This window comes from Phyllostomus hastatus, unplaced genomic scaffold (genome assembly GCF_019186645.2).
Source record: "Phyllostomus hastatus isolate PE091 unplaced genomic scaffold, TTU_PhHast_1.1 phas_scaffold_317, whole genome shotgun sequence".
NCBI lineage: Eukaryota > Metazoa > Chordata > Mammalia > Chiroptera > Phyllostomidae > Phyllostomus > Phyllostomus hastatus.
The window spans coordinates 239241-254847 of record NW_025334023.1 but is presented as its reverse complement, the minus strand read 5'-3'; the positions used below and the strand labels follow the sequence as shown (position 1 = coordinate 254847).

General features: G+C 36.1%; 2 protein-coding genes across 2 annotated transcripts; one reads left to right on the top strand and one right to left on the bottom strand.

Annotated features, from left to right (window-relative positions):
• Positions 1 to 1938: 1938 nt before the first annotated feature.
• LOC123805521 (olfactory receptor 51F2-like) lies at positions 1939 to 2883 on the bottom strand. Its single transcript, XM_045818152.1, has one exon. It carries the CDS (start codon positions 2881 to 2883, stop codon positions 1939 to 1941), a length of 945 nt encoding a protein of 314 aa, XP_045674108.1.
• Positions 2884 to 13725: 10842 nt separating this feature from the next.
• LOC123805318 (olfactory receptor 51F1-like) lies at positions 13726 to 14676 on the top strand. Its single transcript, XM_045817797.1, has one exon. The coding sequence runs from the start codon at positions 13729 to 13731 to the stop codon at positions 14674 to 14676; it is 948 nt and encodes a 315-aa protein (XP_045673753.1). The 5' UTR covers positions 13726 to 13728.
• The last annotated feature ends 931 nt before the right edge of the window (positions 14677 to 15607 follow it).

Genomic DNA, 15607 nt, shown 5'->3' with positions numbered 1-15607 from the left:
CCTCTGGTCCCTGTTAGTTTGTTCTTTATTTCCATGTCTCTAGTTCATTTTCACTTGTTTGTTTTGTTGATAGGTTCCACTTATGTGAGATCATATGGTGTTTGTCTTTCACCCACTGGCTTATTTCACTTAACATAATATTCTCCATTTCCATCCATTTTATCACGAAGGGTAAGAATTCATTCTTTCTTTCTGCTGTGTAGTATTCCATTGTGTAAATGTACCACTATTTTTTGATCCATTCATTGATTGATGGGCACTTAAACTGTTTCTAGCACTTGGCTATTATAAATAATGCTGCTATGAGCAGAGGGGTGCAGAGTTTATTTTGAACAGGTGTTTCAGGATTCTTTGGGCATAATCCCAGCAGTGGTATTGCCAAGTCAAAAGGCAGTTCCATTTTTAGTTTTCTGAGGAAATTCCATACTGTTTTCCACAGTGGCTGCATTCCCACCAGCAATGTACTAGGGTTCCCTTTTCTCCACAGCCTCGCCAGCACTTGTTTGTTGATTTGTTAATGATGGCCATTTGGACTGGTATGAAAATGTATTTCACTGTGGTTTTAATTTACATCTCTCTGATGGCTAGTGATGTTAGGAATCCTTTCACATATCTCTGGGCCCTCTGTATGTACTTCTTAGAGAACTGTCTCTTTAGGTCCTTTGCCTATTTTTTTAATTGGATTGTTTGTCTTCCTGTTGTGGAGTCATGTGAGTTCTTTATGTATTTTGGAGATCAAACCCTTGTCCAAGGTATTATTGGCCAATATATTTTCCTATACAGTTGGTTCTCTTTTCATTTTGCTGATGTTTTCTTTAGCTCTGCAGGAATGTAGGGCTAAAGAAAACACCTTTTTGATTTTTTTCCTTTATATCCCTTACCCTAGGGGACATATCGGTGAAATATTGTTGGGTGGGATATCTGAAATTTTCCTGCCTATGCTCTTCTCTAGGACTTCATGGTGTCATGTTTTATATTTAAGTATTTGATCCATCTTGAGTTTATTTTTGTGTGTGATGTTAGTTAGTGGTCTAGTTTCATTTTTTTTTGCATGCTGCTGTCCAGATGTCCCAACACCATTTATTAAGAGGCTATTTTTACTCCATTTTATGCTTCTGCCCTCTTTTTCAATTATTAATGGACCACAGGGCATTTTTTTTTAATTTAAGAAATTTAAAGCCTTATGGAAGTACTACTACTACCACTATTTATATAAAACATAGTGTCAAAAACACATAAATGAAAAAGTAGAGCAAGGTCACTATAAAAAGCCAGTTATGAGAAGAAAAGATCAGATATCATTGAAGCAATCATAAAATTTAATGAAGAAGATATTTAAGGATAAGCTTTGACATACAAATAGAATTTCAAGGTGGAGGAGTGGGTGTCAAAATTGGAGTGAAGGCGACAGTGAAGCCCACTTTTAGGAAAGCTGCATGATGGAGCAGTTAGCCGACTGGCTTGCTTAGACTGCAGAGTGTGTAAAAACAGAAAGAGGCAGATTAAAGTTTAAATGAAAGGTGAACCCAAATAGTGGAAGACTTTACCATAGACAGGCAATCTTGTTTCATTTCGTTGTTGGATGAAAAATAAACATGGAAGAGATGCTTATTGGTTTGTTCATAAATTTTATTTGAGCTAGATATCTGGAAAGTTATTTAAAAGTGAATGACAGAAGTTTGAGACAGAAACAGTAGAGATGGGAGATCAGTTAGTCATTTATAGGAACAGGGTAACTGAGTAGTAGTGAGAATCTGAATTAGTATTTTAGTATAGAATATATAAGATTACCTTAGGTAAGATTAGCTACATTGTAGAGACATTTGAATTTAAATAATATCTAATTCCATCCAACTCTAAAATTACATGAGTTTATACCTCCAAATTCTGACAAGTTTTCACTTTCTTTGAGATGAGTTTTAATGAGAATAATAATAGTTAAATATGAGTTCTCTTGGAACATAAAAGTTTGAACATAGCTGTTTGAATCTGCTTTGTTTTCACACTATAGATGATGGGATTCATCACAGGGGGAATGAGCAAGTATATATTAGCAATTAGTGTGGGCACATAGGGTGGAGCACGTTTTCCAAATCTGTGAACAAAAGAAAGGCTGATCAAAGGGATGTAGAATATGGCCACAGCAGTGATATGAGAAATGCAGGTGCTGAAAGCCTTTTTCCTCTCCTCTGGGGATGCAATGTTGAGAACTGAGCGGATGATCAACACATAGGAAAGCAGGATAAAGATAGAGTCTACCCCAGCAGTAGAGATTACTGCAGCTAATCCAAAAGCACTATTTATCTTTGTATCTGAACACGAGAGCTTCATCACATCAGGGTGGAAGCAATAGGAGTGATGGAGCACGTGGCTTTGGCAGAATGATAGGCGATTAAGAAGTAGGACTAGTGGTGTCAGAATGACAGTCCCCCTGGTAATGACTGCCAAACCAATTTGAGCAATCCTTGCATGAGTTAGAATGGTAGCGTATCTCAAGGGGTTAGAAATGGCCACAAAACGATCAAAGGCCATAGCCAGGAGCACCGAGGATTCCATGAATGTGAAGAGGTGAATGAAGAACATCTGCGATAAGCAGGCATTGAAGCTGATTTCCCTTGTATTGACCCAGAATATTCCCAGTACCGTTCCCAGTGTAGATAGGCATAAGCCAATGTCAGTAGTAGACAACATGGAGAGGAAATAGTACATGGGCTCATGGAGGCTTTGCTCAGTGAGGACTATGAACAGGATCAAGGTATTCCCAGAGAGGGCAGTTAAATAGAGGCAGCAGAAGGGGATGGAGATCCAGGTATGGGCCCATTCAAGTCCAGGGACCCCAGACAAGAAGAAGGTAGGGAATGTGGAGTTATAGTAGGTTAACATTATGGTCTGAAGGAGCTGAATTCTCTTGCAAGATCTTGACTTTCTAAATTTAGAATTTAAAAATTATTTTTAGTTAAAGTTTGGTTTACATTTAGTTAAAAAAAACTTTTGAGTACAGCTCAATGAAGTTTGATATCTATATGCACTCATGTAACAACTTCCAAGATTAACCGATAAAACATTACCACCAACCCAGGAGACTTCCTAATGCTTTATACTTATCAATGTCCCCTTCTGTTGTAAACATTCTTGTGACTTATGTTACTTTAATTACCTTTCTCTGTTCTTGATCTTGATATAAATAAAATCATGCAGTATGTATTATTGAATTTTGCTTCTTTCACTCATTAGTATATCTGTAGGATTCATTACTGAAATAAGACATTCAATTAAGTTCAATTTACTTAGTTAAATTTATTTGGTGTTTATAATTTACTATCTTGTACTCATCAATATTTTTGTTATATTTTTAGCCTTCAAGTGAATTATAAATTTATACTTATTAATATGTTCTCATGGGAATAAGGCGTTATTTATGGCTAATTGTTTAGTAGAATTTTTTTGCATAGTAGATATTGAATACGTTTTTCCTAATTAATTTATATCTTATTTGCCATTTCTGAAATTTTCTATTTAACTAGGAGTAGGACTTGGTCTAAAAATAATTGACTAATTATGCCTTGGAAATTCAGAACTAGTAAACTCAGATTCTAAGTGAAAATTCATTTTAACTTAGCGGGCAACCACCTCTTTTCAGGAAATCCACTACAGATATCATTACAATAATTTAGCATGTTTTGGGAACAAATAAAACCCTGGGACAGAACTAAAATCACAGCAAGAGGTCTAGGTGAACATTTAATTAAATATAAAGGAAACTTCTTAAACCAGAAGTAATAGAGTAAGTTATTGAATAAGTGGAGTTGGGAAAACTGTATTTGAAAAAAAAACCATATACCACAATATATAAATTATTTCCTGATGATTATTTACTTATAAATAAATCACATATAATGTGAATTAAACTCAGGAAAGAATTTTCTAATAATAACACAAAATATATAAACCATAGAGATAAAGATTAATATATATTCAATTTGACAAAATACAAAGAATTGTTCTATGGTTAAAAAACCCTTTATTAAAGGGATATTTACAAATTGGGAGACATATTTGAAGCATATACAACATTCAGCTGAGTAATGTGCTTACATTGCAATAGTAAAGACAATAAAAAAAATGAGCAAAAGATGTTAAAATGGAATTTCCCAAAGAAGAACTACTAGTAATACAGGAACAGTATTTGATTTTACCATCAGACAAAGGAATGCTAATTAAAACAATTGTTTTTAACCAATTCAATTATAAAGCTTAGTAAGGATTGTTGGGCTAAAAGAAAACTTCACTCTTACATGGTGGAGAGAGATCAGGTAAAAGGTCCATTTGTCATTATTTGTTCAAAAATTATAGACTTAATTTCCTTTGAATTAACAACTTAATTCCTCAGAAATTACCAATAGTGATAACAACAGCCACTGTGGCCAGTGTGCATATATATCAATAATTACTTTAATAATATGGTACTGTGTTTATTTTATCTACTTAGCCCTCAAAAACCTTTTATTTTCAATGTCATAGATGTTTATAGACAGATTAATACAGTATATATGAGATTATGCTAAAGTCCTTATATTTGACACTGGCCTCATTCCTTATTATACTAAAAAATCACGGAGCTGTTGTTTACTGAGAGATAAATACCATCTATGTTTTCAATTTATTAGTTTCTTTAACATTTTTGAATGAGTTAGAAAGATACATTTTATTCTGCTATTTTGTTTCTTTATTTAATTCAAGAGTACTCTCAGGCATCTCTAAAAAAATAGTAAGATTTCTACTCTGACAGAAACACATGTACAACTTCACCGGCTCACCCAGGATTTGTTCCTCAGCACCACTGTGTTATCTAGAGTGGACAGAGTCAGTGTTCAGAAACTGAGGGGCTAGCAAGTGCTTGGAGTCAGGCAGGACCAGGTAGTCAGGAATTAATCTCTGTTTTGTGACCTCTACTTCCCAGTCAACCTCACTCTACTAGACTCAATCTCTATCAGTAAAATGCTAGGGTGTGTAATTGGACATAAGTTGGAATATGTACCTGAGGTTTTAGAAAAAGAAGGCAAGTAGTTTCATTCTCATTTAGTTTCTTAGAAGCATGAATAATCCAGAAAAGGGTAAAACACCTCTAATCTTTTAGAAATAAGAATATGAAGTCTGATTTTCTAGATTACTAGACATCTCTCATACATGCTAACAAAAATAAGCCAGGACGTGAAAGACAAATACCCTATGGCCTCATCTATAAGTGGAACTTAATCAACAAAAGAAACAAGCAAGCAAAATATAGCCAGAGACACTGAAACTAACAACAAACTGACAGTAACCAGAGGGGAGTGGGGAGGGAAGGGTCATCAAGCAACATGTGTAAAGGACCCCTGGACAAAGCCAAAGGGGGGTAGGATCAAGGGTGGGAGGTGGGGATGGGTAGAGTAGGAGGGAGTGGTGGGGAGAACATGGAGACAACTGTACTTGAACAACAGTAAAAAAATTAAAGAAATTAAAAAAAATTCTGAACATGTGAATGTATTATAGCCCCAATTTAAAAGATGTTAATTAAAATAAATATTTACTGAATGAAAAAAAGTAAAGGAAGGTCTGGAGAAATATCCTGCTGCAGAGAAAAATCAGTTACTGTCACATGATGAAACCAACACAATCTCTGGAGTGACATAATGGTTTCCCTATGATGGAAAAATGCTGCGAATTCAAGTATTTAAATGCATTTGCTTAATGATTTATCTATTCCCAGAGAACTATTTGAGCAAGTCCTTCATTATGTTTTCCTAAATTTAGAAACAGTGTTTGTGGGAGGACACAAAGTAGATCACCTACGTGGAGGTGCAGCTGTGACTGTATCCTTCGAATGTGCTTTGAATGTGAGGCACTGCAGCCTCAACATCTGGGGCCTGGACTCAAGAGAAACTAGGTATGAGGTTGGTGGGTAAATGGGAGGATAGTTTTAATATTTTTATTGAAAAGAGAAGGTAACATTTAGTCAGGTTCTCTGTTAGATATCTTTACTCGTTGTTACTTTAATTTAGCAACACCATTAGTAGGCTTTGACTAACATTCCTAGTTTTCAGGTAAGAGGACCTAGGTTCAGAGGGACGAACTTACTGAAGGTTCCCATTGATGGATATAATGAAGCCAGAGTATGTATCCAGGGTTTTCTGACCAAAGTATTATCACTTTGCTGTGCGCTGTGCTACTGGTGTTCAGACAAAATTAAAAGGAAATAAAGCCGATTCCTGCAGACCGAAAAGACTGAATGGAATAAATGCACTGCAGTAAGTGTAAACAACTTAGAAATATAAGTTAAACAACAGTGAGGATATGTCAGTGATTATATTTTGGGGTTTGGGTATTATATGTGTCAGGAAATACATAAGTAGCACAATTTTTGCTATGATTTGCTAAACAGATGAAAACAAAACATTTATATGAGATTTGGAATTTCTTTTGTTAAATTTTATTTTTCAATTACAGTTCATATCCAATATTATATTGTATTAGTTTCAGGTGTACAACATAGTGGTTAGACAATCATATACTTTACAAAGTGGTACCCCCAATATTTCCACTACTCACCTGGCAGCATACACAGTTATTACAATACTATTGACTATATTCCCTCTGCTGTCCCTTACATCTCTGGGACTATTTTGTGACTGCCAGTTTGTAGTTTTTAAGGATTTAGAATTTCTTAATAGGTTATCAGGTCCATGGAAGTGAGCAAAACAGTGGGAACTAAATATAATCAGAAGCTTGGAGGGTTTGGAGATCAGAGAATAGGGGAAAGGGAGAAAAGGGTTTTACCTTTCAAGATGTGGAAAATTAGAATGGATACAAATATAGATATTAAAGGAGCAATTCCAGAAGACACAGTGAATTATTGTCATTAACTTCACTTCCAAAAAAATCTTCCTCCTATTTATCTAAGCGAAATTACTTGTGATGCAGCTTAAAGTAACCAGCAGCATTTTATTCTAGACACAAACAAGAACTATTTCTGATCTGAGAGTAGCTACTTGCCTTGGCCTTAGACAGGGAGGAGGGACTTCTCTTACCCTTATTTAGCGAAGGTTAAATGAGGATCTCCATTTACCTCTATGAATGGAATATTTTTATAAAGGTCTGTGAAGGTGTAACCATTTACCCAACTGAGATAAATACATCCTCAGGGGATTCCCATGCCGTTCTGTTGTGCTCCATTTGTCTGCCCCCTGGGTGAGTTTGCCGGCACCAGGAAATGTGGGTGCTCAGATAAGTGGAAAAGAGCCAGACAAAGAGCAATCAGTATAGTGACACAGTAACTCTGTGCTTATGTGTTTTAACTGAAAATAAAATTGAATCATTACTTTGAACCCGGTTACAGAATTTATTTTTGAATTTATTTCTGAATTTTATTCTGCTGTGTGTTTCTTATAAATAATCTATTAAGCAGATTGTTGTGTACAACTATGTGGGATGACAGATGCTATGAAAGTATCTCCAGAGAATGGCATAATTTCAGGTGTATAGTACATATGCATTAAATGTTAAAATGAGCAAATGGATTTCTATAAATCAGAAGCAAGTGGTAAAATATAATTACAAAGTCAAGGGGCTCCATAGGGGTTCCCTTTTAATAGAAGAAGATATATTTCACAACATTGTTACTCGGCAGCACTTGGGGTTCTGTTGCCCGCTGCTCATACATTCCAGAGGCAGAGATTTGGTGAGAAAGGAAAGGAGTCATTTATTTGAAGGCTATACAATTTTGGAAGAATAATGGGCTTCTGCCTCAATGCCCATTCCCTCTAAAATCCTCAAGGACAAATACCACTACATCCTCTGCCAGGCCAGACCAGATCTAGGCTGCACCCAGAGTTCCTTCACCCATTAAAAAATACTGTCCTTTGGGGAACACAGATGGGTGCAGCATGATTATCCAGGCAGTGTGTACTGGAGTCCTACTTGCAGAGTGCTGCCCTTTTCCCTGGCTGCTGCCCACTGGCCTAGTGCCTACACCATGTCCCTCTAGTTGTTTCCTCACCACAGTGTGCATGTACCTGGCTGGGCAGGACTGCTCAGTGCAGCTCCAGTCACCTGGGCCACTGTTGCTTCTCATGTGAGGAGGAGCATGGGACTTGTCGGATGGCCATGTGGCTTCCAAGACCCACTGGTCTGAGAACACTCAGACTTCTGACTCCCAGCTGGGCTAGGAAGGGAAGGAATAAAAAGGGTGAGTGTCAACATGCCCTCCATTTAAATCTTCTGCCTCCAAATTCCATGCACTGGGAAAGTGCTTAGCTTGCCAGACAATCCAGGCCAATGTCCACCATACTTGTTAGCCAACACAGGATCTCTGCAAGGCGTGAAGCTGTCACCATGTTCATCTCCATGATACACATGTGTTGTGACCTTTTCAGCCTTGGCATACTCTGTGAAAGCTTCCTCTGCCTGTGTCATGAGACATGATAGTTGTTTACCCTTCCCTGGGGGTATGGGGGTCTGTCACATGGTTTTGAGTGCAATTTTAATCCTGCTGCCTGTGGTACTTCCACACCCCTTCTCAGGGGTTGTTGGGAACTGCCCTGCCTGGTTTCAGAAGCTGTAACCCCATATGGCTAAGGCTGAATAAAAAGACTTTGGGACCATAAGCCACTAAGGAGATAAAACTTATCCTCCTGGCAGGGGTGCAACCTCTTCTTCCTTTTACTTCACCCTGCTTGGCCCCTGGAGAATAGCTGAAAAGTCAATGACAGGTAAGAGTCCTCAAGGAAGGAACAATCTAAGACAGGCACAGTCATGCAGGGGCCATCAGGGAAGGATTTAGGGGACTATAGAAAAGGGGTGATGGACCTTTACCCCTTGGCTTTGTTATAGACTGAGTCCTCATTCTATCTGTAAGAAATCTCCTCATCTCTTGGCTGCCTGCATCCCCGACCTGATCCAGGTCTGAAACAATGCTGAAGGTAGGTGCAGCCCTGTGCTGGAAAGGGTGGTTCTCTGGGGTGATCAGGCCTAAGAGAGAATACATAAAATCCTGTGAAACCTGTTTTGCTAAGAATGCCCTCAATTTAAATGATAAGGGTCCAAGCATAAAATGAGTTTGTTTTCTAAAGTTTTATGGCCTTTTGGCTTCAATCTATCTATCTGACCCTGACTCAGAATAAACCCTTATAGTACTTTGGATGTAATGATCAATTCCTTGATCATTACTGCCTGATGATGATTAATGAGCTTTACATATATACCCTATATTCCTATGCAAACTAAACCCAATAAATGCCCACTGAGAAAGAGGCTTAAGGCCTTTCTCCTCTGAGAGACTGAGCAACGTTTCCTCCCTAAGCACATCATGTCTTAGTAGACTTATTCTCATCCATGGCAGCCTGGGGCAGGTCTGTGGGTCCCTCTCCTCTGCTCACCAGTCTGGCCAGATCCCCTCTGTTGCAACATGTGGGTCAAGTGGAATCAACTTTTAGGAAAAAAAATAAGTTGGTTCTCAGGGTTTATGTTAACACCTGTATAGTGATTAATATTTATAAAGTAATTTCAAGTGCATTATCTTATTTAATCTTGGTTGTTCAGACTAAAACAAACATGATTTATTACCTGACATTCATTTATAGACCAAGTATTTTACACCAAGTCAGTGATTAACACTGTTTATTTACTTAGTTTATCCCTTACACTTAAAGATCTATTTCACAGTTTGGAAAAGAGAATTATATAAACAAGCAAAACAGAAGTCATTTTATTCAACTCCATTTGGTTGATGGATTAAGTCAACTAGTTAATGAAGTTGGTTACATATATTAGACATAAAAGTAATTTTAATCTACATTAAACATTTTCTTTGAACCTAAAACTTATATATGTGATTTATTTGTCATCATTTGATGTAGAATTAGGGCCTTCTAATGTAGGTCTGCAAATTAGAATGTCATATTACTTCTGTTTATAAACCATATCTAATACACTGTATACAGTTTCTATTACAATGATATAATGACTGAGAAAAAGCAAGTAGGGTACAATTCATTTATTGGGGGCATTGAGGACTTGTGAATTGGACAATGAGCTATGAGTATTCAAGTGGCTGCTAGCATCAGTCAGTAGGTTTTATAGGAGGAATAAATATTGGTAGTTAGTTTAGCAAACTTATTCAGTGGAACTGGCATAGAAATCTCCTTTTTAACTACTTCATTGCAGTATGATGACACATAAAAACTGTATATATAGTGTGTACAACTTGATGAATTTGAGGATAAGTGTACAACCATGAAACCATCAAGGCCGTAATCATATTCATCATTCCCCAGTTTCCTCCTATCCCTGCTATTATTATTTAATTTTTTGTGGTAAGAACACAACATAATATTTATCTTCTTAGCAAATTTAAGTGTATACTACAGTATTAACTCTATGAAGGCAATAGCAGTGAAACTTTCATTCTTTGACACTGAAAGGTAACATTTTACACAATGATTTGTTCATAGTTTACCATTGTTGTTGAAGTATCAGTGCACACATTTGATAGGGGTTCCAGACATTTTCATCAGACTAGAATTGAACACTCTGCCATTAAGAGTTCTCATACAAGGAAGTATGTGGGTAAAGGGATAAATACAAATTAAGGAAAAGTGACTAAATCAGGAACAATTTACTGGTTTTATTGATATCCAGACAAACACAAGACTGTCTGTCAGTATGAGGCTTCTCTATAAAGGAAAACATAATATTTCACTGTGTATCTTGAATTTTTCTATGAATGTAGCATTGCTGGGCTTATAAAGTAATCTGCCTTTTATTCAACTACCCAAGATAAACACCTTTTGGACAAAACCCCTCATGAGTCCAGGATATTAAACTTGATAGCACAGGAAAACTACAAGTATGTGAGCAAGAACACATGCATGTGAGAACTCATTATTCATTGACAGTGAGGTAAGCCATGAGAAAAATGGGACACATTTTATAGATATGAAACTGACCCATTTCTTGGGGGAAAGCTAGTGAGTTATTGAATAGAATTGGATTCGAGAGTGGATATCATCCTCCCTATGGGTCTTTGCAGTAAGGAAAAAATAAGGTTTTGCAGAGTGAGGTGTGTATTCCTTCTACTTTCATTGTCACCATAATTATTCCAGTGAACACTTGTTTGCTTTCCTGTCTTCCCAGCATGCTGATAATACAGAGACAATGACATGCACCTCTCTATTCCCCAGTGACAGAACAATGTCTAAACATTCACTTATATGATAATTTGGTTTATGTGCTTGGCATTTAAGGTCCCTGTGGACCACTTGCCACTTGAGCTAGTAGCTAAAACCCTTCTGAGATTACACAGCGTTGTCTTATATTTACAGATGAAAAGTTTTTCTCTTTTTATGGCTCTAGGGATATTTAAATTTTACCCATAGCCCCACAGCTCATATACTACTTTATTATAAAGTCATGGCTCTAGAGCTGTAACTTGTTCTCACTCTGGTAATGAAGACAGCAAAGGCTCCATATGAAGATGGTGAGGATGTAGAGAGAGGTGTTAATTGTGTTGATGTTGTGCTTTGTTATCTACTCACAAGTATTCATATGGGCTTACAGAAAAGTCAGGTAATGCCAGGGTCCTCCTTATACTCAGGGATCCACATAACATGTAGGTGTCTGAATACTACTAGTTTAATGTAAAGTATTGTAATAATTTTTCTCCACTTGAATTAAAACTCTGGGAACTGTGTACTAAAAAGAAACTGTAGAAACTTTCATAAAGGGAATGGTAACATGTAAACTTATTACAGGGTATTTACTCTCAGGTAATTAACTTTACCTAGTAGTTTAAATATGTTAATTGAAAAATATTTATATTATAATAAGTAATACCACTATTATTTGATTTTTGTCTTCCTAAAATTGCTTTTAATAATGTAAATGTATTTTAAATATTATTTTTAAATTTTTAATTGAACAAGACTTTGTAACATTTCTGTGTGCATTAATTCAACTGCCTCTTCTACTGTCTGCAATGTCTACTGAAAACCTGTACTTTATCTTCAAACCTGCATCCATCTCTTCATATTCCTTGAACAGTAGTAAATTTTGCCCTAAGAATTCACAGGAAAAATAGGAACTGGTTAAAAAAGAAGACCATTCTAATGTATGGTATAACCTTAATGACTCTTCAGGACATTAAGATAAGTGAAATAAGCCATCACAAAAGATCAAATACTTTATGATTACACTTATATGAGTTACTTAGCCTAGTCAGAATCACAGAGAGAGAAGATGTAGTGGTGGTTGCCAGGGGCTGCGAAGGGGGAAAATAAAAAAATACAATTTTATGGGCACAGAGTTTCACTTTTATAAGATGAAAAGATGTATATAAGATGGATGGTGGCAATGGTTGCCCAACATTATGAACATATTTAATATCACTGAACTGCACACCTCAAAGTGGTTGCTGGAAAATTCTATGTTTGGTGTATTTGACCACAATAAATATTTTTTTTTTAAATGTAGCACTGGGTGATGTTTCCCTTATATAACCATCCACCAATTTACTCATTTGTCACTTACTAGTGTCAGCAGAAATGATGATCCTCATCTTTCTGAGAGCTAATTATTATTATGCTGTATATCCAATCACCCACTACTTTCTTAAGGAATTTTCTACATCCATTATTTACTAACATTCTGTATCCCTAATCTCTCCTTATGTGTTGTATGAATCTTTAACATCAGTTTGAAAATATGTGCATTTATCTAGGTTTTTCCATTCTTAGAAAAACCTCAAATTCACCTTACAGTCTTCTTAGGTCATGGCTTATATTTCTCCTTGCCTTCCCTGATAAATTTTCAAAAATATTAGCCACTATACCCCATCTACTTATTTTCTGTTCATTCCTAAAGCCACTGTAACAGGCTATCTTCTCTCAATGCTCGATTTCAACTATTTTTAGGGCCATTTGTGTGTTCTCAGAAGCATTTGAAAATTTTAATCTTAGAAGACTTGACCACTCTGGCAATTCAGCACAGTTGTTCATGTAATTCCCTGTCCTGACACTATGCTCTCTTGATTTTAAGGTTCCTACAGGGTTGCCTAGATTTATCTTGGTTTATCCTATATAGACCTTTCCAATAATTTCTACAAAATTCCACCTTCACCAGTTTACTCTTATAAATCTAATTTCTGAGGTTGTTCACATCCACTCTTGGATTAAAATTGTGCTTATACAATGACAACTTCCAAATGTACATTACCAACAAAAATATGGAAATGCTGTCAGATAAGTACCCACGTGAGTGCTGCAAACACATAAATAAATATCTTTAAGTGGAATTCTATTAGTCATTGCATATGCAAGTCATTCAAAATAAATGCATTGATATTATTTATATACCTTGTGATTTAATCTTGTGATTGAAAGGAACTTTAAATTCTGTCAATATAAAAAATAATTATAATATTTATAACATTGTATTGGCATATTTACATTGGACTTAAGAATAAACACACACAAACACACATTCACACATGCATACATATTTGTATAAAACACACACATATATATGTAATAAAATACAGTTTGATTCAGAGCATTCTCAATGATAAAGTACTTATCTATATTTTTAGAAAACTTTCTTAACCTAGAGAAAATTTATAACATATTTGTGTAACCATGTAATTTCTTATTTCCACAGGATGAGAGCATTGTAAGAACAAAGGCTACAAATCTACAAAACATGGAGATCTTAAGTAACTTGACATCTACATTTCCAAATTTCTTGTTGGCTGGCATTCCTGGCCTGGAGTCTGCTCACGCCTGGATCTCCATTCCCTTCTGCTGTCTTTATGCCATTGCTCTCTCTGGGAACAGCATGATCCTGTTTGTCATCATTACCCACCAGAGTCTCCATGAGCCCATGTACTATTTCCTCTCCATGTTATCAGCTACTGACCTGGGCTTGACTGTGTCTACAATGTCTACAACATTAGCTATACTTTGGTTTAATGCAAGAGAAATCAGTTTAGATAGCTGCATAACCCAAATGTTTTTTCTTCATGGACTAACATTTATAGAATCTGGGGTGCTAGTGGCTATGGCCTTTGACCGCTATGTGGCAATCTGTGACCCCCTAAGGTATACTACTATTCTCACTAATTTCAGGATTATTCAGATGGGCACCTTAATGATTATACGTAGTGTAGTATTAATGGCACCACTACTCTTGCTCCTTAAGCCCCTGTATTTCTGTAGAGCAAATGTCCTTTCCCATTCTTACTGTTACCATCCAGATGTGATTAAATTAGCATGTTCAGATACTCGGGCCAACAGCATCTGTGGATTAATTGATCTCATCCTGACCACAGGGGTGGATACACCATGCATTGTCCTCTCTTATATCTTGATCATTCGCTCTGTGCTGAGTATGGCCTCTCCCAAAGAACGACACAAGGTCTTCAGTACTTGCATGTCCCACATTGGAGCAGTAGCTATTTTCTACATCCCCATGATGAGCTTGTCCTTGGTGCATCGCTATGGCCAATCAGCCCCCAAAGTGGTCCATTCAATGATGGCCAATATATACCTGCTTTTGCCCCCTGTGCTCAACCCCATCATCTATAGTGTAAAAACAAAACAGATTCGCAAGGCTATCCTCAGTCTTCTCCTTGCAACTAAGCAGAGGTGATTAATTTTGAGAAAAACTTGATAAAACTTACTTTCACTCTAGAAAAACAACCGTGGTAGGTGACTCACTATTAGATAATTTTTCTCATTTTGTTCATTTGTTCAACAAACATTTATTTAGTAAGAATGTTTTGTGTTTTCTATTGTGAAATATATGTATTACATACCTCACAAACTTTGTAGTCCAACAAGAATAAAAACAAAGACTGTAATAATTAAATAACAAAAGTAATATTCATAGTAATTAATATTTATTGATTGTTTATTTTATATTAGGTATCCTATTAACTGTTTCCGATATATATTCTTTTTATTGTTCAAAACAACTCAATGAAACTATTAATTATTTTAGATATGAAGAAATTTAAGCCTATAGACATTTATTTCTTTATCAAAGGGCAGATAAAATTTAAAAATAGAGTTACCAAGTGATCCAGTGATTTCACCTGTGAGAATTTACTCAAAAAATTGAAATCAAGATCTCTAAGAGATGTCTGCATTCCTAGGTTTACTGCAAATAAGTCTTCATGCTTATAAGTTGGTATACATTTTTATGTAAGCGGAAAAAGAGGAGGCAAGAGACTCAATGAGGATAGCAGCAAATAGTTTTAGCATTTCCATCATTCGGAGAAGTTGCATAGTAGAGCTCTAAGACTCTAGTGTTATACAACCAGAAAAGTACTCTGCCAGCTGTGTGGCTCAAAGAGAAGACATCATAGCTAAGTGCATCAGTTTCTTTATCTGAAGAATACAGTGATGAGCTAGATAATCTCTTAAAATGTTAAGGAAAAGTACACAGGATTAGGATTTTGCATTTTCTTGGCTGATGGGATTTGTTTACAATTTGGAGAGCATGAGAAGCTAATGAAAGTTAATTTAAGAAATTTTGTGATTCTATAAGATTAACCTGACATTTGCATAGAAGATAAATT